The sequence below is a fragment of the Sinohyriopsis cumingii genome, chromosome 18, assembly GCF_028554795.1.
Source record: "Sinohyriopsis cumingii isolate HCF-2022 chromosome 18, ASM2855479v2, whole genome shotgun sequence".
Classification (NCBI taxonomy): domain Eukaryota; kingdom Metazoa; phylum Mollusca; class Bivalvia; order Unionida; family Unionidae; genus Sinohyriopsis; species Sinohyriopsis cumingii.
Window position 1 is genome coordinate 75,354,453 of NC_142978.1, and position 17,043 is coordinate 75,371,495.

Here is a 17,043-nt window from a genome sequence, read left to right on the forward strand (position 1 = left end):
ATGGTAATGTGGTAATACGAGTTTATCAATTCAGGTCAAAAACTGCTGTATCTAATCAACCCTCGTCATTAGGGAAAGAAACATTCCGAAGGTTCACGAGCATTGTTGGTATCTCTTCTCGACCTAAATACACAACGTTAGTAAACAATTTTTATAAAGATATATATATGAGGATAGATACTATGACATACATGTAAACCAGATCCTTAAGACGCGCTTTTGTGTGTGTGTGTGTGTGTGTGTGTGTGTGTGTGTGTCTGTGTTCAATGGGTAATTTTGTTCACATTAAATAAATTTTGATATGCATAATTGAGAACCAGCTAGTCATGTTTATTGAAGGAGGTACTGAAATTACTCAGTCCAAATGTGGGAAATACCTTTCTTTCACGTTGTTCACGCTATTAACAGATGATATTTACATACGAGACTTAACCGCTCTGGTGGCCTAGTGGTTAGAGCCTCGGATACGGGAGGTCGTGGGTTCGATCTCCGGCCGAGTCATACCAAGGACTTACAAAAATGGTATTAACAGCTGCCTCGCTAGGCGCTCAGTATTAAGAGGTTAGTGTTGGGACTTCGGCCTGGTGTCAGGATAATGTGACACGGTGAGACATCATGCTACATTAATGCGGTATGATGCCCCAGTGCTAGATATCACTATAAACTGCCACACTGTAGACATCGTAGCAATATGACTGAAAAATTGTTAAAGAGAAGTTAAAAATCCTAATCACACACACACACACACACACACACACACCGCCCTGCTTGTGTGCGTTAAGTATTTTGGTGTAATAGACTCAGTACAGTGATGCACAGTGTCCATAGACATGTAATGTGGTACGCAGTGTGAGTGAGTAGTATATGAGTTGCTTGCATTGCACGTGCCTAGCATGCAACCGCCGATTACACTGACAAGTTCCCTGTTCTACTACACGGCTCTGGTAAGTTTTTATTAATTACATTTTGATAGTTTTTAATAATTCCGCTCCTTATCTTTTTGTGAACTGTCCATGTGTGATAGATTCGTTTACATTTGATTATTTATACATTATGAGTATTTATTGTAGGTCTTCTTCTCATTATTCTTCATCTGGTGACTCATTTCGTCATCATCATGTCTAACTAAATTTAAAGAACCCACGGAGACGTAACTTTGTTATTTCTCCTATACACCCGCTAGAAGGTATTACAGTAAGATTTTTTAGAAAATGCTAATTTGACCTAGGTCAAGTAGATGGTTTTATAATATTGTTTACGGGATAAATTATTTAATACTGCAATAACATCTGAAACAGAAATCAGTCTTATTGCTGTGGTTTGATTTGGGATGGAATTTATTTATTCACTGAAAATACAAAGTGCTCATAAATAATATTCTTAGACTGGGCATTACAGCGAATTCAAACGACGATATCTTGGATTATATTTTCTGGAGTCATCAAAAGACTGCTGTCACATCACCACGTCACAGGCCACTATAAGCACTTCAACACCTGCGTTGAATCTCATTTCGAGCATCAATGGAATTTAATTAATATTTTGTTCATTAGGACTGGTGATGAAACGCTTTGGATTATATGGGAGTTCATTTGTAATACTGTAAGTTCTTTTTAAATTTTCACTTTGTGTTCTTGGGAAATAAATTGTACAAAACAATTGCCTGTTCATGTTACTTAGTTTAATATCATATAGTCGTAATACATTATTCATTACTTGTATATATATATATATATATATATATATATATATATATATATATATATATATATATATATATATATAGATAGATAGATAGATATTGCTGACAACAAAATATTTACTTTAATTTTGATATCCCATATGTAATTTCCTACTGACAAAACACATATGGACTCTTGGTGCGAAACTAAGTTATTAGGTGCAGGCCTGGGAATCCCCCTATTTAGCTGTATGGGAACAGAAGAAATGCATGGAAACGCCTGCTTTTTCGGGCTGAAAGAGTTTCTCAAAGTCGAATGAATGGAAGCCTGTGTAGTTTGTATGCTATTCTAATGGAGAAATATTTAGTTTTAAAATAATGACATGAAGATATATGGAAAATCAGTTACTGGTCTGATCTTTGGAAGCCATGTTTTAGTTACGAAGCATTTATTCAACTCTGTTCCTTAAACAGTCTTCGACAACATGGGCATTACACCTAGCGTCTATACCTTTGAAGAAGACCATGTTTTCCTGATGGACGATTTCGTTAATTTCCTTTTTGTTTTTAAAATCTATATGGATGAACGTTCCAAACTAGCAAATGTGCAGACAGATGCAAACCTAACTTAACTGACAACAACCCATTAAATTAACTCTTTCCATTTGATGTCATGCGCTCACTCTTCAGTTCATTTTGTAATTTGTTCAAGTTGCCGATCGGAAGAATGTTGCTAATCAATGATCTCAAGTTCTAAACTACGACGTTTTGCAATGCTTTTGACTTTTTATTAACTATAGCTCTTTGTATTCTAGGGAAATAAATTAAAACAGATTGCGTCAGTATATTTTCTGATTTCTTTCTTTCCAGTTTTATCCAACTCTTTAGTGGTTAAATTTATACGTATTATTTCTGTGTATATTTCATTTGAAATATCCAGGATCCGTTCCTGTCTGTTCCCTCTAATATCTGGATACACGGAGCTGTTTTTATTTTTGTCTTCGATAAAACCGAAGTTGTGTTTGACCCGCTATAACTTATCTATTATTTCGCAATTCAATTGCTTTTAAGTGTCAAATACTGTGGCAACAAACTGTGAAATAGATGTCCTGTGTTGCATCTAAGCATTTAAGATACAAATCACATGCGATATAATGCTCGATTTAAACTTGCAATAGTTTCGGCTGCCAGACTATGCTTCCCGTTATGGTCGCAAGCAGACGATATTCTGCCCACTTTACCAGGACGATGGGCAACCTAGCAGTTTTTCCTATATGCGACCACCAAAATTTACCATCTTGAGCAAGGCAAACTGAGGCAAAATCAACTTATAAATTACAAATATAGATACTAACAGAAAGTCTGATTTGGTTCAGTTTATGCATGTATGTTTTGTAACGGTATCTCGAGACTGAATTTATTTCAACTTTCAAACACTAAATAAACTCAGTGGTAAATCTGCCAGCATACCACAAATATGGCTGCTGATGTCATTCTGGTTCTATCTGATATGTCCAATCCGTATGTTCATTGCAGTCTTAGATTATCTAAATCATCTCATTATTACGTGCGTCTTAATGCCCTCTTGTAATTTAGACGAGCCAAACTAACATCTGCACGACATACATGGATTTCAAACAGACTCTTAAAGGTAACATCGGTCAGATATAACTTTTAAAAATCTGACTTACATAGGCGTCACTGTTATCGGTACTTAGATGTTCAGCATTATAACTTACCTTGTAGCCAATACAAGAGTCAGAGGTGCAAATGTAGATTAGCTAATGGCTACCTTTATACTCATAAAAATAATTTATTAATAACGGTGCTAATAACAATGTAACACAAATGCAGGTAGCACAATCAACGTATGATGTAGCATCAGAATATTAGTACCATACATTATTTAAAATCAGGACTCTTAAAACTGGATTATTAAAAGGGCACATTAAACAGATCTAGTAGCATAATGTTAATTTTTATTAAGGAACTTTTGCAAGTGTTAATAGTGGCATAACACTTGCAGATTCCGAGCTGCAGAAAGCAGATATCAGTGTGTTCAAGACCTGTCAGGGACATATTTAGTTTCTATTACTGGAGCACACCTGTTAATTCTTGCTGATCCATAATGCAGGTATGACAATGAATTTGTGCAAAGGGTGTTGAGTTGAAAAAAAAATGGTTTAATATACAAAATAAAGACAAGATTTGTTTCATCTGGAGTAGAATCTATTACAAAATTAGACATCCAGTTTGGTATATCTGTATAGGACAGTAAGATATAAACTTAAAAATATAAACATAGAAGATATAAAAAAACTGAAGTTGAATTTAATATTTCTGTAAAGTTCTATGAACCCACAGAGAAATGTACGAGACCAATAAGAATAATAGAAATAAGAAAAAAGTTTCTTCTTCAAATTTCAGACAATTATCATTATTGTGGAATAAAGGATTTATAAATATTAGTATCATATTAAATTAGCAAAGATAACAAAGGATATTTTTACAAGAAGTGTGTGAATTATTTTAAGTTTGAATAAAAATTATAGGAACAGACAAAATTATGCAAATAGCTAGACCATCAGGCATAAAGCCAGAAAAGATTCTGTCATGAAATTTGAAAACCACCAGCACAAACTAAAGGTTTCTTTTGTTATTTTTATTAATTTTGTTTTTGTTCTATATTTTGATTTTGAAAGTGTCACAAGCCAATAAGTAATTGTAAACAAAGCTTAAATGCATCATGCACAATATAGTAAACTACACACCACCAGGAGTTTGTCTCTGCCTTAAAACAACCTACAAAGAGATGACAGAGTGAAGTAAGTTCTATGCGCCTATAGGCTGAATAATTTAATTTAAAAAAATATTTGCAATCAATTACAGAAACTGTTAAAAACTTGTGGAGAGAGAGATAGAGAGAGATTCAGAGAGGGAGAGAGGAAGAGAGAAACTGATCTTAATATTTCAATTCAACAACAATATAGATAATAATTACCACTGAACCATCGCCAAGAATATTTATTCACAAAGATAAATTTTGTATCAACAGTTTAAAGAAGCAATGAAATATTTCTTTGAGGTACAAACAGCACAATAAATTAGCAGCATGTGTAAATAACTTATCGCTCTGCCTCTGGATATTGGTCTGTCTCTCTCAACGGAATCAAAACCTTTCCAAAAAGATATTCTTAGCAAATTAAGTATCATATTTATTAAGATTGTATAAGCCATCACATCAATAATTCATCCCTGTAATATAATCATAGAAAGCAATTCCATTGCTATAATTTTCATTTAAAGAATAAGCTTTTGGATCAGAAATATCAGTATCATACTGGAAACAAATATTCTTCAACTCACTCTATATATATATATATATATATATATATATATATATATATATATATATATACACTAAACTAAACAGCAAATAGTGCAAAACTAGTTTCTAACTAGCTGAGTCCCTTTGACTCTAAATGAGTCTTTTTCAAGGCATAATACAAAAATAGAGTACCACTCTGGTAGCCTAGTGGCTAGAGCATCTGCCTTGGATGCAGAAGGTCATGGGTTCGATCCCCAGCCGAGTCATACCAAAGACTTTTAAATTTTTTTTTACCAACAGTTGCCTCGCTTGGCATTCAGCATTAACAGGTTATTGTTAGGACTGGTTGGCCTGGTGTCAGGATAGCAGACATCGTAGCAATATGACTGAAATATTGTAAAAGCTTCGTTAAAAATCTAAAACACACACACACACACACACACACAAAAACAGAGACAAGATGAACAAAAAAACTGAAAACTTATGGAGGTTATAAAACTTTACATGACTATTTCTACAGGAGTAAAAGCTTGAAATTTCGTTATATATTTTTGTTTATGCATAGTCTTGAAAAATGAGGAAATCTCTGAGCGCAAGCAGCTACTGGTGATAAAGGAATGAAGCAGATAACAGCATGTGGCTTGCAACAATACCAAATATATAACCCCAAAATATATTGCAGAAACACTTCACACACTCATTAGTTCTTTGATCTTAAGACTTTCTTGAAATTTCAGTCACTTGACCTCTGGATCTTATTTTCTTTCACAACATACATGTTATATCAGTGATATGTGAAAAAAACATTTCAAAATCACTGGAAAATTAAACAAGACAGTATCACAGCCTGCAACATTATAGGAACATGCAAATTCTGAACAACCAAGAATTCTTTATACCTACCATGTTCTTTATTCAAAGGTAATTTTGTCAAATAAACACTAATACACTCTTTCTGTGAGAAGGTAACATTTCATTCACTAAAGAAAATTATGCTAGTTCCTGGTAAGGAAATTCAAAATTAATATTCCAGCAAAAATTCTCTCATTTAGTGTACAAAAAGCAAGACAAAGGTTAAATTATTTACAGTTAACTCAAATTTTGGAATACAAAACACTAAAATGTCATCTATCAATAGATTATTTTTTATAGGCCTTCAATTGTTAAACACAAACACCATGTATAAATTAAATGTCTATAGAAAGTGTGTAAAAATACAATAGTATTGGGATATGTGAATACTAACAAGAACATAGTCATTTAAATCCCCTCCCCTGACAAAATGTGTGGAGACAGAAGAATTTCTCAAAGATTTCAAATAGTGAGGCATTCGTATTTACAGTGTGTTCAATGAAGTGATAAACATTAAGAGTTTCCCTCCAGAAAACAAAACTGCATGGAAGAATGAACAGACAAAAAGATAAATGCTTGAAAAATATTGAAAGTGAAAATTGTAAATAGAAAATAGCATAAGTCAACCACAAGTCAAATAAATCACGTGGAGTTTTTCATAAAAACAAATGGTTGTGGGTTTATGTTCTGGAAACAAAAAGGTGGGTCATGATATGTGATGATGAAAGAGATAAAAACAAAAAATACTGAAATTAATGAATAGCAAAATTCACATACGCACCCCATGTCTAATATGAGCACCAAGTTTAACAGAGAAATTTTGTATGGTCTTGGAGTTACACTCAAGAAATAAGTGTTAATGATGGATGGATCAATGAACAAATTGACAAAATAGTTAAAAATATTTGAAATAGAGGCTTCTGAGTAGCAAAATGTTTACCAAAACCACCAGCCCAATAAGAATTTCTTAAATTGCATTGGAGTTTTTTCCCACAAATCAAAGTATAAATAATAAATGGATGGAATCATCAAAGAACAAATAGAGAAAAATTTATTTAAATTACTGACGGTGAAGAACTACGAACAGCAAAAGGCACAGCATGACCATTAGCCTAATATGTGTGCAACAATTGATGTTTGTATATCTTGGAATAGTTTTGGTGTAGTAAAATAATGATCCTGAGGGGAAAAAAGCATTATGGAAGGATTGACTGACTGACATCTATTCTATATCACCTGACAACTACAGTTTGATTAAAAATACCAACAAAGCTGAGCATGTGTCATCCAATCATTAAGGGCAATTCGACAACTGGATGTTCTCTACTTTTGAAAGTCTGTATAATTGTGACATATCTTTAACTAAGAAATGAAGTGAAATCATATCATGCAGATGAAAGAAGAAAAACACATTTCCTGAATCTATGATATATTAGTCCAGGGTATGTTAAAAAGCAAAAGAAATCAAAGCCAACACATGCATAGCAATAGCATCAATAATTTATACCAACATGTACATATTTCTACACAGTATTACCAATTTATAGCAATATATACATTTATACACTGTATTACCAATTGATAGCAATATACACATATTTCTACACCATATTGCCATTAGTATGTGGATATACAGTACCAAAAGGAAACACTTCACACACAGATTTTATCTAGTGACTGGAACATATGATTTTAATATATAAAGAAAAAATTTACAAACAATAATGCAAACAAACTTTGATGTGAAACCAGTCCCGATTCCTTTCTTAAAGGCACAAAGCTAGATAGATGATTACATAAACAAGGTGAGAAAGAAACACAAAAATGTAAATGTAATTTCATGTACTTTACAGAATCCACGTGATGCTTGGCTTTAGATACCAGTATTTATAAAACTGAAATAGATGGTACCAGAAAAAATATCAACATTATATCACATGACATGACAAATCTGATTGCTAGACACCTCGAACAAGCTCAAGTTTTCATGGTACATGTACATGCTCACAGGCAAGTTAAAAAAAATCGTTTAAAAAAATAGAGAGGAAGTTCATGTTCAATTCATAATTCTTTATGATCAGCACTTTATGACACTGAGATCTCACCATAGTACTTATATCCGCACCTACATTTAACATTTACATGGACTGCATGCTTCTATCACATACATGCCAGGCTGAATACCTTAATGCTTCCTCCAATACACTTCTGAAATCTATCATTTCCATTTTGTCCTCATTGTCAAGGTGACTCTTGCATTTTTTTAATATTTGCTATCTGAAGCAAGTTTTGACAAATAGGGAATCAATATTTATATCTGAATTTATCAGATACATCTTACTAATAATATCTGCAAACATACTTGATGGTGACTTTCAAGCCCCAATGTAGCCACAGGCAGTTTGTGCGTAGGCTCCAAAATAAACCCAGCTTGCCAACATTCAAAAGTCGGCTTTTGAAAGATTAATTTCATGCATCTCACTGATTTTAAGGTGACTAGATGATAATTGTTAATAACTCATGGGATTTTTGACAGATCTGTTTGGAAATAAAAGGCACTGATCTTTAATAGTTGGCCAATTGGATTGTTTTTAAAAAGCATGATCAATGTACTGAAACTCTATCACTCACAAGCAATTGTTCGTCCAATACTACATGTATATCCATAATAATTACTGAAGGCTGATACATGAATGAAAATAATTATTCTCAAATCATTCAACTGTATGCATAAATAATTTTAAAAAATTCGCTTTCATCATTGCTGATGTAGCTGATAAGACAGTACTGCTAGTAGGTAAAATAAGAAAACTTGATACATGTATGCTAAAGCATTATTAAAATTAAGTGAACATGGTTCTCTTATATTTTTTTTTGTAATTTCTCAATTAACGTTTTTTAACTAAACATCAGTCTGTCTAAAAAATGTAGCTATTTTCTAAACCCTTATTTACTTATTGATTTATCTTTCAATCTACGTTAAGTCTTTGTTCTTTCATCAGTATATAAAGCATGTATTCTGATCCTCTCTTTTCTTCTATGTACATATCTACCTATATGTACTATTACATGTATCTTCCAGGCAACTTCAAATTTTCCAATACAGTTTTAATTTGCTAATGAAGATAAAAGGTGCAAATGTTCATTCTTTTGTAAAATAAACATAATACCCATTCAAGGAATCATCTTGTATTACATTTTACCTAATTTTTTAATATTCCTCCAGATACTATGTCATCATATTTTGCCCCCATATACATATACACTATTTGGTTTAGCTATACATTAACAATATTGCTGTAACCTGTTAAGTTACCTTTGATTCAGTCAGTTCAATTAGTCACCACACAAAATACTACATATATATTGAAATAACCTATTTAACAAAATGTAAATAGTTCAAAGTATAGCTTTTGTGTGTTTCGATTCTTTGATTTCGGTTTCAATTACAAAATAGTAAAATAATAAAAAATCAATGTTTTGTTTACATTGTGTTTTGTAAATCCTATATTTGTTTGTGTTGTCTGACTTGATAAAGAGATCCTCATATCTCAAAATGGCACAAGTAGTTTCTCTGAAGTACTGTATTGTACTCTCTCAAGCAGTTTCTCAGGCGTTTGTTCATTGTCAGCAATTAAACTGAATTTATTCCTAAAATGAATAATGATGTGGGAAGATAAGACCCATAGCAGGTGAACATTTTTAATTGCTTTGTCACAAGAAATTGTCAGTGACATTGGATTGGGGGGAAGTGGAGGGCTCTCCAAACAGTCTGTCACTGCCATGAACTTGTATGTATCGCAGTGCCAAAAAACCTCAAAAGAAACCAAACATATGTCCAACTGTGTATACTTTTCAACTGAGCAAATGAAATATGGAAAAAGTGGAAAATCCAGTCCAGTATCTCAGATTATTTTATGTATCTTTTATCTGGATTTTAGTGTAAATAATTGCATCCATGTAGTTGTCTAATTTAAACAATTCTACATCTCTCTCTCCAATCATATATTCATATACTGCCGTCAAAGCTTTAAGTCTTCCTATAGTAGTTACCTGTTCTTTTAATACTTTTTGTCTTTATTCTTTCGTCTTATTTTCATTCATTTCATAGTTTTCCTTATGCCATAAAGTAAATACATTTTGTCCAGATGATGAATAAATTGCTTATCTTGAAAAGTTATAATAATTCATACCAGCACTGATGCCATCTTTCGTTATATATATATACGTGTGTGTGTGTGTGTGTATGTGTATATATATATATATATATGAATTCATAACTTTCAGAATAAGACTTGCCTTTACCTGATAAACTTTTAAGCAAGTCATTACAGTACCTGTATTAACATCATAAAAACTGGCAACATCACAAAAGATATAATGTAAATTTCTAAAGTGTTTGCTTGTGTGAAGTAATGACTGTTCACGTGTTGTTTAATTTGTAACACTTTTCCTCAAAGGTTTTATGAATTCCATGACATATTTGGGTTGGGTGGAATAAGGTTACCATGCACCGAGATGTAAGATAAATAAACAGCTTTTCTCCTGCAGTGATTTAAAATGTTTCTAGTAACATTCTAGCAGTCACTATGTAACATAAGGAAAGGAGATTTATGGCATGGTAATTTTGTCTATCTTATGTAGGCTAACTTGAAATCCTAAATGTATTCTCATCATTAAGTGAAGCTCCCCTACATGATAATGTCCTGCATGGGAGTTAAAATATTCCAGAATAAGCACATTAATTAGTTGAAATCCATGTAGAGCTGTTGGACATTTTTGTCACTGACGAATTCTTTCCTCAGCCTTCTGAGTTCATCCAGGCGTGTTCTATTCTTCTGTAAAAGAAACATTAACACAAAAATAAAACTATAGGGTAGAATACAAGGGACTGACACTCTCCTGGCAAAAAAGAAAATGCTGGAATACATGTCATGTATATTTTCTTTTGTACTTTAAAGGCTATCTTGCACATAATTGTAAGTTGAGATCATATATATATATACCAGATATATTAAAAATAATATATATATAGTTACTAATCTGTGGTCTTAAACTAAGTAACAGATGGAAGCAAAACCAACAAGTCTTGTAAAACTTAAGAAATAATTTAATTATCAAAGATATAAATTGAAAATGTACGAGGAATTTAGAGTATTGTGAATTGGGTCTAAAATGATTCTAAAAGTTATCTCACAAGTACAAAAAAATATTGTTCAAGAGTGAATTTCAGGTCATGAATGTGCTGATATACCAATATCAATGAAAGTGGAGAAGTACCAACAGTCTTGAATGTAACACAATGACATTGTCCAGAATGTCTTTGGATGAATTCACAATACTCCTAAAATCTGGTATTAGTGTACACAGTCATGTGAGCACTTTGTAATTCCAATAAATAATTTAAACAGATGATTCCGTTCAAACTAAATATAAAGACAACATTAAATACATCTGCAGATTGATATAAAACACCAACAACATGAATTCGGAATAAAATAGTTAAATTCTCTTTTTATATATATATTTCTATTATTCTAAGTTGCAATTCATCCCTAAATGACATATTTTGCAATTCATCCCACATGACATATTTCATGATATATCCCCATGTGACATAAGTTGATATACTCATTCATCCAATCCCAATATTTTCTCAAACTGTAAACAAATTCTTTTTCTAGAACATTTAAAGGTCAGACCCCGAGTAAACAACCTCTGTTTAAAAATGCAACCCAGTCATGGACCAAATGTTAATGCACAATAAAGATCTACATAACACCTCCCCTCTTAAAGAAAAAGAAAAATTGATATAATAAAGATTTCTTTTACATATTAGGCAAACATACGTATGATAATATAATAATAAAATTACATAGGAAGTTGTCTTATGAATGACACAAAACTATATAAAAAATAATAAGCACACCGGATAATCCAAACCATTTTTGGCTTCTAGAATCAATATTCCACCAGCCCCTAAATCACATGCAACAACAGATATTTTAAACGATTGGTGGAAATCTGTAGCTTAAAGAACTGGTGCACTCCTAATTATGGTTTTTAATATATCAAAAGCCTCCTGACAACTGCAAATAATAAAAAAATTGGTTTTCTTACTCATTAAATTGGTCAGGAGTCAACTGACCATATCTCACAATATGTCTTCAAAATGCAACAAAAGCATGACAAAACTAACTTTTACTTAAACTAATAGCCAAATTTGCATCACTTAGTTGATCAAAAACTTTTTAAATTGTTTCCAGATATGGTTTCCAAGTATTGTAAATAATGAAGTCATCGATGTTTTGCATCACAACTGTCTATGCCTGATGTTATCATATTCAATAAAAGCTGGAATGTGGAGGGAGTTGTTTTTTTTTTCATACTAAATTACATCACTTATATCGATAAAATCCATCTGGAATTGCAAATGTCAATTTATTTTTGTGCCCTTAACATGTGTGAACTTTATCAAAATCCATTTAAAAGGTCAAACCTGATGTCATATTTTGCATTTCCAATTTTGTCAATGCAATTATCTATTCTTGGCAATGGAAATGAATCTGTTTTGGTTATACTATTCACTCTTCTACAATCAGTACATAAATGAAGTATTATCTTGTTCTGGCCCAAGAATGCACGGCAAACTAATTGGGTTTACTTGATTCAATAAAAATATCCTCCAGCAAATACTGAATTTTCATTTTCGCACATTCCCGCTTGTGAGGATTCATCCTGTAAGGATGCTGTTTCACCAGTGCAGAATCTACAATTTCAACCCAATGGTAGATTTTATTTGGTCGTGTTGAAACATCTGGAACCAAGTGCTCATATTCAAAGTTGTTTAGTTCATTCTTTTCATACGTCTGTAAATGTAAAAGTTTCTGGTCCAATTTGCTAAATATTTCTGAATTCCAAAGACTGGTTTAGCCAGTCATTACAAGCTGACTGCAGTCCATCGTTTAAATGCTCACCCTGTTGGACAAGAACAATTTCACCAGAACAGGGCTATCTCTTTCAACAGACTTCTTTAACATATTTTTCTGACAAAGCTAATTTTGTATTTGCCTCCCAATTTAAATTGCTTACTTTCTTTTCAACTGAATAAAGGTTATAGCACATATCCCATAGAGGACTTTGAAGTATGGGCATGAGAGCCAAAACACTATCACCAGGCTGAAGGTTCTACGCCGGTTTGAAATATTACTTTCAATTTGTCTCCCTTAAAAATGGAATACCATAGCTGTTTTGGGATGAAAATTTTAATGATGTACAAACCTCTTTATATGATGTGATTTGGTCTTTATATCATGTGCAAAATTCTTTATATGTTATGCTTTTGTCTGTATATGATGTGCAAACTCCTTGATATGCGGTTCTTTTGTCTTTATATGATGTGCAAACTTCTTTAAATGTGGTGTTATTATCTTTATATCATGTATTAACTTGGAAAACTTAATATGTGGTCAAAACTTCTTTATAGTGGGTACAACTTCTTTGTGATGATAAGCAAAGATGGAACTTTCGCAGGCACGTGAAGGGGCCAAAGGGGGTTGTCTCGCTATACTGGTACATCATGCGCTGTAGCAAAATGTCATGGCTTAAATTCTGAGACAAATACAGAATGATCTTTCATTAAGTACTTTATTACAAATTTTTTAAAATAAAAACTTAGAATAGAATCTTGTAAGAATCCAACTGAGTCAGACATAGAGCTTGCAAGACTTGGAATTAGTACTTTGGAGATAGAGTACTGTGACGAGAAAACACATGGACAATAACTTTTGTTTCGTTAAAGGTATTTTTGTTTCATTAAAGTTGATGTTTTGATTTTAAATGTTAGCACGCTCTGAAGCACTGTTTAGCGTCTGAGTTTTTGGGTCACATGAGTCTGCCTGTTGGGGATATATACGTGCCAACTGTGTTTGCAATGGTGGTGAGTTATGAAGCAGAATTGTGTGAAGACGTCCCCTTGCAAATGAAACAGTATAACCACCCCACCAGAACAAGCACATTTGGTTGTGGTTTGACGAAAAGAAAAGGGCCAAGCTGGGGAATCTAAAAAAAATAGTATGGACAAGATCTTTCATCGACCAGAATACAGGCACTACAAGGCTCGCTCAAGAAGCGCTACACTTTTCGAATCACAGCCTTGCGACAATACACATTTTAACTGAAGATTTCTCTTCTCTCATCATTTTGCCCGTTTTCTCTCGGTCGATCTTGAGCTAGTAATGATCCACAACCACGACTTAGAGGACGACCCAGCTGGCGACACAATCGAAGAACCAGAAGGATGACCCATGACTCAGCCACTCAGTCAGGGACACACAAGTATGACTCGGCAACCCAGCTGGCAACACAGAAGGAATATCCAGTCAGCGACAAGAAGCCAGGAATACGACAGTATCCCACTGGGGTTGAAATCTGTCATACTCTGGAGTGCCAGTCCTCAGATAGATACAGCAGGATATCATTCCAAATACAAAGACCTATCCTAAAAGTACCTGAGATAGTGAGATGCAGGGTAGCGTTATCAGCTACAAATTGGTGGCAGACGTGGGACAGATCGTAGAATAGAAGCCATAATCAATCTGTCTTATGGAAGGTAAAATTCGTTGACTGGATGCTCACTTCTGAAATGGAAGTAAAGACATCAATTCCTATCGACGCTGAGTTTCGGCACTTAATTAAGGAATGCTTAGATTTAGAGAAACGGCTAACTACATGGATGGGGACAACGGATATGAGTGAGGAAACTGCCAGGAAGGCAGGGGTGTCGTCGAGAGAAAGAATCGCCTCCAAACGATAGATTCACTTTAGTGGACAGGCAATGTCGACACCCTTGGAATCGCCGAAGATCAAGATAGCTGATACCTCATCAACAAGAGATGCAGTACAAGCACTGTTTACAGACAGGTTGTGATCTGATAGCAAGGGAGAAGTTTCAGAAGATACTGGTGCAGCGACTGATCTTCCGCAGTGAACCTTGAAGAGGTCAGTCGTTACTCCGATGTCAAATGACGGGACTACACCATTGATGGATTTTGTCGTTCACTTTGAGATGTGTTGAACCCTAAATTTTTAAACAGAAGGAGAAAAGAAACTATTTAGGTGTTGCAATGAGAGGTCAAGCACAGCAATCGCTGGCAGCACCTGAGAAAAAGTCTTAGCTGAATTGGTTGAGGCTCTGAAATAGATTCTCACCACCGAACCAGACAGAGTTATACAGAGTTCAGCCAAGGAGTAAGATTTGCAAGAATGGAGAAGCCTTACCAGAGCCTACGCAGGCTATAAGGTGGCTTGTGACTTTAGCTTACCCAAAGGCGAGTCACGTTTTGGTTGACACTCTCGCAAAGGAACAGTTCACTGATGCCCTGGATGATTCTGATATGCGCGTAAGGGTATAACAGGCGAGTACCGCAACGATTAACGATGCGGTACAGACAGCTGTTGATTTAGAGGCATCTGCTAGAGCTAAGCTACAACAACAGAGAGGGAAAATGCATGTTCATGGCGTGTTGGCGCAGGAAGAACAATAATGTTCAACAATCAGAGAACTGAGACAGTAAATCTATTTGTCGCTTAAATTAGGAATGACGTAAGGAGGACAAAGCAATTGAGACCTGTCACAGAGCGACACAAAAAGAAATCGTGACAAACTTGTTTGTTAACGGATGCGGTCAGATAGGACATTTCAAGAATATTGTTCTGCTAAGAAGTCATGTAACAATTTGCAACCGACCCAAAGTCGACGGGTTGCGAGATATAACAGGAACAAAAGGCAAAGATGCACAAGGAACAAAGGAACTTATCGACTTGAAAACCGATCATTGGAGGCGAACATCAGGTTGTATGCAGCAGGCACCATTCAAGGCACTGGCATCAATCTCCTAATTGATACGGGTGCTCCTGTAACTATCCTATCTAGAGAAGTCTATTGGATAATCTAACCAGAGGAAAGGCCAACTTGAATCATGTGAGCAGGAAAGTCAGTCTCACAGATGGTAGACCTATGTTGGTCGATAGTGACATTTTGAAACATGTCTATGTGGGGTTTGTCGACGACATAAAATGCTGGTTGCTGGCATTCCTGCAGAGGAAATTCTTTGAATGAATTTTCTCAAATTTAACTCGTGCTGACTCGATGTTAATAACAGTCGCCTTACCTTCAGCAAGGACAATTTACCTAGTACGTTTAAAGGACGTATATAATGTGCTAGAATAATTGTCGCTGAAACTGAACGTTCCAGCGATGCACGAAATGATTGTTAGAGGAAAATTTGAAAGGCCGTCGTTTTCAGCAGTGCCAGAAATTGAAATGGTGGAGCAGTATCAGAAGTCTGGAGGGCGATCTTAGTATCGAGGCCACTGGTCAGAGCCAGGGAAGGGAATCTGCCAATATGCATACTGAATGCAACTGCAGATAACCAGACACTATATGCTGGGACAAACACTGCTGTCTTAGCAGTAGTCCAAAAAGTCGTCAACCTGGAGGGAAGTGCGATTGTTCGTTGTCTTCAAAATAAGAAGTTGCAGCTTCAAGTACCGACTCATTTGGAAGAACTGGCTCAGGCATCAAAAGTATCTCTCTGAAGAAAAGGAAAGCCAAGCGGATATGTTTCTGGGCAACTATCACTCTTTGCTGTATCTGACATTAATCTTAGAAGGATGACGAAGGCTCGACAAAAAATTCCAACGGGAGATCAAGACCAATAAAACTACCCCCAAGAAAGATTCTGATTTACACCAGGCACGAAACTGAGGAGCATGTGGACAACATGTTGAAGAAAGGGATAATTTCACTATCTTAAGGTTCATGGCCGTCGCCAGTGGTTTCAGTAAAGAAAAAGGATGGCAGAACAAGGTTTTGCGTCGACTACCGTGCCTTGAATAAAGTGACTGTGAAAGACGCCTACCATCTTTCTCAGATCGATGAGTCGCTTGATTTGCTTTCAGGAGTAACTTGGTTCATGACTTCAAACCTCAGGAGTGAATATTGGCAGGTAGAAATGGAGCCAAATGATGGGTTGAAAACGGAATTCGCATGGTTAATACAGGCCCTGTAATGCGCCCAGGACCTTCGAAAGACTGATAGAGATAGTTCTAGCAGGGCTGCAGTGGCAGATATATCTGGTGCACATGGACAACATAACAATCTTTGGACACACGTTCGAAG

The 17,043-nt window shown here is 34.7% G+C and overlaps 1 protein-coding gene across 1 annotated transcript in view; it reads right to left on the minus strand.

Moving 5' to 3' along the window:
* Positions 1-4,685: 4,685 nt before the first annotated feature.
* Positions 4,686-17,043, minus strand: part of LOC149777002 (sterile alpha motif domain-containing protein 9-like) — a 52,155-nt gene continuing 39,797 nt past the window's right edge. The window contains exon 3 of the mRNA XM_089941756.1: positions 4,686-10,699. Coding sequence (XP_089797882.1) covers positions 10,607-10,699 — 93 coding nt within the window. The 3' untranslated portion in view covers positions 4,686-10,606. The remainder of the gene's footprint in view (positions 10,700-17,043) is intronic.